We start from the raw sequence: 7,488 nt of genomic DNA on the forward strand, positions 1-7,488 counted from the left end.
GGTAGGATTCATTCCGCGAGAACTCGGGATGAATCCCGCGATAATTCGGGCCGGTGGCCGCACAGGATCTGGGAAGGGCCGCCTCACCTGGTTGGAGGTCAAGGCCACGATGCGGTCCAGGTCTTCCACCAGCTGCTTGAAGGTGGGTCTCTGAGAGGGGACCGCGTGCCAGCAGTCTCTCATCATCATGTAGCTGGGGCAGGATGGCGAGGTTGGGGTGGGGGGAGAGGATAGGCTCAGGGCGGAGGGGCCGCGGGCGGCTGGCTGCGTGCCTCCTACTCCTCCCTCTACGCCCCGGGCCCAGCCCGCCCCCAGGGCCCAGCCCAGGACCCCAGGCATCTTTTCTCAGGCTTACAGCTCGTTGGTGCAGTTACTGGGCTTGTCCATACGATGACCCTCCTTCAGCAGCTTGAAAAGCTCCTCCACGGGGACCCCAGGGTATGGGGAGCCGCCCAGAGTGAAGATTTCCCAGAGGAGCACCCCAAAAGACCACCTGTGGATGAGCGTTGTGGGCGCAGAGCTAGGGCCCCCCCACTGACCTCACCACCTCTCCCCCCAAGTCCTCGACCCCAGGGGACCATGGCGGCCCGTCAACCTCTGGAAACAAAGTGAAGGGGCAACGTTTAGTTCATTTTCTGAGACAGGATGCGGGGCTGTACCACCCTGGAAACTCTCCCCAGCAACTGCTTATTTCAGACTCACACGTCGCTCTGGTGGGTGTAGATCCGGTCAAACAAGGCCTCCGGTGCCATCCACTTGACGGGCAGTCGGCCCTGCAAGCAGCACGGGGACACTGGGGTGGCCCGGGGCAGGCAGGGGCGGAGGTAGGGCTGGACCCAGCTCACCCGCCCACCCAGCCAGTCGGGGTGGGGGCAGCTCAGTGGCTCGGCGTCCTGGGGCAGAGGAAGAGCAGCACCCGCACTTACGTTGGTTGTCTTTTTATAGTAGTCGATGTGGTGGATGTCTCGAGCAAGACCGAAGTCCGCGATCTTCATCACGTTGTCCTCCGTCACCAGGACGTTCCTGGCAGCCAGGTCCCGGTGGATGCACTGTGGGGCCCGGAGGACAAGAGGGATTGGGGGGGTGTGGAGGTGGGGCACAGGGGAGGGTCAGCAGCCACCAGTGGGCCCACTTCCCTCACCGGCCCTTGCCTGCCCCACCTCTCGGCCCCCTGAACTGTCCAGTTTCCTGCTACAGGGTCCCTCTCCTTTAGGTCAAAGCCAGACATCCAAACACCCCCAGCTCTGGGCCGCCCAATCACTTCATCAAACCCTCAAGGTATGTTTCTCTCCTGGTGCTTGGCTTTCAACCTGCAGGCAGTGAGCTGAACCCCTCTGTCCAGTGTGCGTGAGCTCTCATGGGGACGCCCTGTCTCCCCGGCCAAGCACATCCATACAGGGCTGGGCTCAAACAAAGCATTTACCCAGCACCCTAAGCTGCACCTAACTCTCACAGGACCGCATCTCCTCCCTGTAACCAGTTACAGCTGAGGCATCATCATTCTAATTTCACACTGGTCCAGCCCAATCCCAAGGCCTCAAGGCCATGTAGGTCTCCTGGCTCTGATGTCCCCGCCACCCCCTGGGGTCCCACGCTACCCAGGGGAGCCGTCAGGAGCCACACCTTCTTGGAAGCAAGATACTCCATGCCTCGGGCCACCTGGTAGGCGCAAGACACCAGGTCCTTGGAGGAGAGCTGCTCCTCGGGGTGGTGGCTGGGGTTGTAGCAGTACTCCAGCCCTGGCGGCCTCCGGGCCTGCAGGTACTCTCGGAGGTTGCCCTTGGAGGCGTACTCCACGATGACATACAGGGGACCTGGGGACACGGGCGTGGAGAGGCTGTCAGGGCTGCTGGGCAGGTGCACGTGCTGAGCCTCACCCAGAGGAACCCCAAGGCACATCGTGAGCGTGTTCCCCAAGCCCAGAAGTTCATCTCACTCCCCAGAGAAAGCAAGGACAGTCATTCTTCTCAGCCTAGTCCAGGACATTCCCAAGCAAAGCTAGGGCCAGAGCCCTGACTTCGACCACAGCAAGTCACCTGTTCTGGCCACACGGTGTGCGTGGATCCAGGTGCCTGGACTCGCAGATGAACCCCCATGGGCATTGGGCCAGAGCCCAAGAAACACATTCCTACTATGGCTAAACCGGCCTCTCCCCCCAACCCGCTTCCCTCATTGTGGCTAAGAGATGCCCGATCCCTGACGTTCCAGCTAGGCATCTTCTCCCTGACAGATGGCAGCAGCCTGAGTGCCTGCCTGAGCCCCTCCCCGCAATGGGTGGAAGCCCACAGGCGAGGCACCCACCGTCCTGTGTGCAGGCCCCCAGCAGGTTGATGATGTTCTTGTGTTTTCCAATCATCTTCATCATCTCCATCTCAGAGATCAGGTCCGACAGGTCTTTCTCTGTTGCATCCGCTGCGTGGACAAAGCAGAGAAAGGGATGGAGAAGCACTTGTGTCGGAAGGAAGGCTGACAGGACAAAAACTAAGGGAGGGGGATGAGGTGAACACCCAGGGGTCCCTTTCCTCTGGGACTTGCTTCTCTCTTTATGCGCCCCTGCTCCTTGGCTTTTTTTTTTTTTTTTTTTGGCGGCACCACAGGGCATGTGGGATCTCCTCTGCAGAGCAAGTGCAGAGACTTAACTGCTTGACTGCCAGAAGTCCCTCCTCTCTCCTTTTCACATCCAAATTTATCTCCCCTTCCCTCTTATGAGAACTGCCAGTGTTGCCAAAAGAAAAAAAGGATCTGGGGTCACCACCTGATGACATACGCCAAGGAACAAAGTGAGGTCATGGTGAGATGGCGGGGTGTGCAATGCCCCCCCAACTCCAGGACAACCTAAGCAGGCTGTGGAGCAGGTGCAGGTAATAGCCTGAGGCCCAGAGTTTGCTTGGAAAGGGAAGGGGGTCGTTTTTGCAGGGACACAGGCATCACATACACTTTAGCATCTTCACGGCCACTTTGGTCACACGGTTGGGTTTGTCCTTGTCCAGCCCGATGGCCTCCGCCAACACCACCTGCCCAAAGCAGCCCTCTCCCAGCGGCTTGCCTAAAACCAGTCTTCGGGGAAACAAAGGGTGGGATAAGCTAGGGTGGTAATGTTCAAACCTGACAGGAACCCCCATTCCCCCTCCGCCTCCAGTTCCCTTGACTAAGAGCAGACGGTGGCAGTCACTTCTGGATGCTCCCCTGAAGATCTGAGCCCACACCACTGCCCCCGTTAGAATAACGGTGGGGGGGGGGGCGTTACCTGTCCCGAGGCAGCTCCCAGCGAGGGTCTTCAGGAAGCTCGTATTCAGATACCCCGGCCAGCATAGGGGTGCCGCTGGAGGAGAGACGTGAGGGCCGAACCAGCAAGACCCCGGAGTTCATGGACGCGCTGGAGTCGGCCGACACCTGCAGGGAGGCGTGGGGTCACCCTTCCAGAAGGGACAGGGGAGCAGTGGCAGGTCCCTCCCCTCCCCACTCAGGCCTTGTTGCTAAAGTTAGAGGTGTGGACCTGGCATCTGGTGCTCCCTCCCCAACACAGGCAGAAAGGCCACAGGAGGTCGAAAGACCGAGGTTCTAACACTGACTACGTTTGCCACCAACTCGCCTTTCTGGGTTTTGGATTACTCACCTTTCACATGAGTGTGACAGCCTGACATTCTGTAACTTGTCACTGCGAGAGCAACTCTCTTCCTGTCCTCATTCTTATGTGAAAACCCTGCTATGGATGAGGGGTTCCTGACTCCCGAAGCCCCTTCCAGAATTAGCATGGCTCAGAGCGAAGCCTGCCTCCTTTTCTCATTTCATGCACCTTCACCCTCTGTTCCATCTCCTGGGATGGGAGGTGGGCACACAGGAGCGAGATGGCATCTTGGGACCCAGCTCAGTTCCTCTCCTCTGCACCTTTGTACCCCTAATGGGCCCTCAGGGGAAGCTCAGATTCATAAATCAGCTGGGCATTCAGCCCAGTGAGGACCATCTCCCAGTCTCCAGGCTGGCTGAGCAGGGCGCTGTGGTTGAGGTAAGATGGGCTCACAGGATTCATCGGCCAGAAGAATTTGGAGCCTGACCCCAAGCACTTAGGACACTCTCCTGCTGCCACCTGGAAGCCAGACACCAAAGTCTGAAGCAGGGACCCTGCGGCGGGTCCCGCAGACCCCCCTGGGGTGCAGGGAGGACGCATAGGGCGAGGCAGAGCGTGCGAACCCCCCGTCTACTTTCTGTTACCTGTCTGCGCAGAGGGATGCTCTTGGCCAGCTTGTGCACGGCCATCTGGCTGTGGAAATCACTCTTCTTGGTGCCGCTCTTCATCTTGTAGATGACGACAGAGCCCACCATGCAGGAGATGAGGAACGCCCCCGTGCAGTAGATGATGATCTCCAGGTACAGCGGCGAGGTCATCACTGCCGGTCTCTCTTCCAGGGCTGGGTCAGCGCAAACAGGACGTTAGTGGGCTCAGGGCAGGGCCGGTCCACTAGGGTCCCGGCTCCCTAAGAAACTCAACATCCATCTCCGAAACTCCGGGAATCTTTGGGGCAGAGACAAACTGAGCTAGGTCCTAGCTGGGATTGGGGTCCTGACACAGCACACAGCAGACATCCTGGGGTCTGTGAGGCTCCCTGACCCTGACTTGAATCCCCAGAGGGATGGACTGTATCTTGCTAGCTGAAGCCCACACCCATGAACTCGAGCCCTGCTGGCTCAGGGACTGCTGGACTGGATGGGTACTTGGTGCCCTGCAAGAGACAGCTGAGCACTCACGCTAGATGCCACTCAGTGTTCCCATGGACACACAGCCCTCCTCCACAATGCCCAAGCACTGCGTCAACACCTGTCATGGGACAGCGAACCATCCGTCGGTCTTTCATTACTGATGGCCCAGGGGTACCCTCGAGGGCCCAGGTGGCACCTCATCCATGTCTGCAGGCCACAGCGCCTGGCATCCAGTGGCACTCATAACGCAAAGACAATGATGCAGGGGGGAAAGAAGAAAACCAGTGTATGTCCCGACTTCATTGCTTAGCTTTGCCTATGTCATCTCTATCAGGTGAGACGTGAAAACGTCTACACCTAGCCAAACTGCAGACAGAACTTCGCTTGCAAATGTTGTCTGGATTATTACAGATAAACATGGAAACATCTCTTAAGATTTCCACTCACAGGTCTAACTCCTCACACTGAGCAAAGTCAGGGAGAGGGTTTTATTCGTTTCTCCATTCAGACTCTCCCGCCTCCCACCCTCACTGAAGCCCAGGCAACTCAAGCCTCTTTCCCTCTCGCACGGAGGTGGGGAGGGTCCCATCCAGCAGGACATCCCTTCCCCCACCCCTCCCTTATTAAAGACCCCCGCTGGCCACAGGGGCCAGCACCCCGAGGACCTCCCCCAGGAGGCCCCAGGCATGACCCCAAACCAGCCCAAAGAGAACTCCCCAAGGTGCGATGAGGGACAGCAGAGCTGATAACAGAGAGAAGCGTTTCTGTTTTTCTCTTTCCCCAGCGTGGAGAAACAGAGACCATCCACCAGGAGGCACAACACAGGACAAAGACAGTGATGAGGAAAAAAGCAGAAAACGCTTCCACGCCTCCAGTGGGCGCGCGCTATCAGAGGACGAGAGGGCCGAGGAAAGAGACCAGAGTCCCAGGATGAGCAGCGCCGCGCCCAGCTCCAGCCCCGAGGCCGCCAGCCCACCACCCTGCCCAGGCTGCAGGCTCCTGCCTTCCTGGCCCTACCTCCACGGCCGCCTCTGGAGAGGAGCTGCGTTGGGAGCCAAAGAGGATAAACGGGCACCATCGAGCCCCCTGAGCTGCCTGGGAAAGGACTCGCTCAAAGCTGCTCAAGTCCACTGTCCGGGTCTGGAGGAACCTCACCCACCGAGATGAGCAAGGGGGAGGGTGGAGAGCATTGGTGCTTCCAAGCAGCAAGCCCCTCCCTTCAGAGCACCTATATTCAGTTACAGAGGGAGCCTCTCGGAGACTTCCGGGGGCTGGCGATAAAGGAAGACTGCTGGACCCGAGGAGGGAAGGAGCCTGCCCTGGAGGAGAGCCCGGCTGCAGGTTAGATCCAGACCCCATGCATGCATCGCTCTGACCCGGGGGAGAGACGGAGGCAGGCCCACAAGTGAGAGCAATCTGAGATCCTGCACCAGGAGGAAGGCTCCAGGGTGAGCTGAGAAGTTTCGATCCATAAGGCCAGATGACAGGCCGGATGACTTGCCGGAGCCGCGTGCTGCGTATGGAGCCCGGCTCTGTGTCTCCCCCGACCCTGCGATGCATGCTCCCCCCGTGGCCCTGGCGAGGGCAGGACATCGAGAGGAGGAGGACAGTGTATACCTTCCAGAACGGTCAGCCATGCAGAGTGATGGGAGAGTCCGATAGAGTTACCCGCCAAGCATGTATACTCCCCCGCGTCCTCAAAGGAGACATTCCTTAAGTGCAGCACCTCCATCTCTTTGTCGGTGGTGTTAACTCCGGCCGTCTAGAAGAGACAACGAAGCCACATGGACAAGCCCGGGACCGGAGACCTCTCAGAGAGGGAACGAGGAGGAGGAAAGGGGGAAGAAAAAAATAACCAGAGGAAGAAAGGTTCCCCAGCGTCTCCTTTGCAACAACGGACAGACAAGAATCACCAGGCAGCGAGAAACCTGTTAGAGGAAGAGGGTGAGAGCCTGAGGAGGAACTCGGCAGATCTGACGGCGCAACGCGGATGGCTGGTTACACCCGTCACCAGGCACGGCAGCCCCGGCCCAGCCCCGCATGCGGCGCGAGCGCATGGAGAAACGGGCCGGCGCGGGGGCTGTTTGGTTTCCGGAGGGGACACACAGGAGGGACGGAGGGGGCTGCAGCCTCACACAGACACTCACATCCATACTCAACGCCCCCCCGCACACCCTCACATACACCCACACAAATACCCCCATCCTACACACCCCACAGTCACACACACGTACACTCATCCCACACACACACTCACCCACACACATACCCCCCTACATTCCACACACTCACACACCCCACACACACACTGACACAGCCCCCACACACATTCTTACTCCCTCACACTCTCACCCCCCCCACACTCACTCCCACACAAACACCCCCCAAACACATAACCCCACCACACACATACCCCCAAACACACCTCCCCACAGTTACACACACACTCACCCCACACACACCTCACCCCCCACACTCACCCCCACACACATGCCCCCCAACATCCCACACACACTCACACACCGACACTGCCCCCACACACATTCTCACTCCCTCACTCTCACCCCCCACACTCACCCCCACACAAATACCCCCCACACACATACCCCCAAACACAACTCCCCACAGTGACACACACCCACCCCACACACACCTCACCCCCCACACTCACCCCCACACAAATACCCCCCACACCCCACACATAGACACACACAGCCAACACATAGACACATACAGCCCCCACACACATACCCACACCCCCCAGAGTCACACACACACACCCCACACACA

At 58.9% G+C, this 7,488-nt stretch overlaps 1 protein-coding gene across 9 annotated transcripts in view; it reads right to left on the reverse strand.

Annotated features, from left to right (window-relative positions):
* The window catches only part of FGFR1 (fibroblast growth factor receptor 1), a 50,934-nt gene that overhangs the window by 1,053 nt on the left and 42,393 nt on the right, over positions 1-7,488 (reverse strand). For 6 of the 9 annotated variants that reach the window (XM_040242954.1, XM_040242960.1, XM_040242958.1 and 3 more), the window contains 10 exons: positions 6,316-6,460; positions 4,207-4,409; positions 3,248-3,393; positions 2,936-3,057; positions 2,302-2,412; positions 1,624-1,814; positions 927-1,049; positions 703-773; positions 356-493; positions 88-193 (listed from right to left, as the gene is read on the reverse strand). In XM_040242954.1, the coding sequence (XP_040098888.1) occupies positions 88-193; positions 356-493; positions 703-773; positions 927-1,049; positions 1,624-1,814; positions 2,302-2,412; positions 2,936-3,057; positions 3,248-3,393; positions 4,207-4,409; positions 6,316-6,460 (1,356 nt within the window). The remainder of the gene's footprint in view (positions 1-87; positions 194-355; positions 494-702; positions 774-926; positions 1,050-1,623; positions 1,815-2,301; positions 2,413-2,935; positions 3,058-3,247; positions 3,394-4,206; positions 4,410-6,315; positions 6,461-7,488) is intronic. The other 3 variants (XM_040242957.1, XM_040242955.1, XM_040242961.1) reach the window with 1 other exon arrangement.

This window comes from Oryx dammah, unplaced genomic scaffold (assembly GCF_014754425.2).
Source record: "Oryx dammah isolate SB20612 unplaced genomic scaffold, SCBI_Odam_1.1 HiC_scaffold_7, whole genome shotgun sequence".
Lineage (NCBI taxonomy): Eukaryota > Metazoa > Chordata > Mammalia > Artiodactyla > Bovidae > Oryx > Oryx dammah.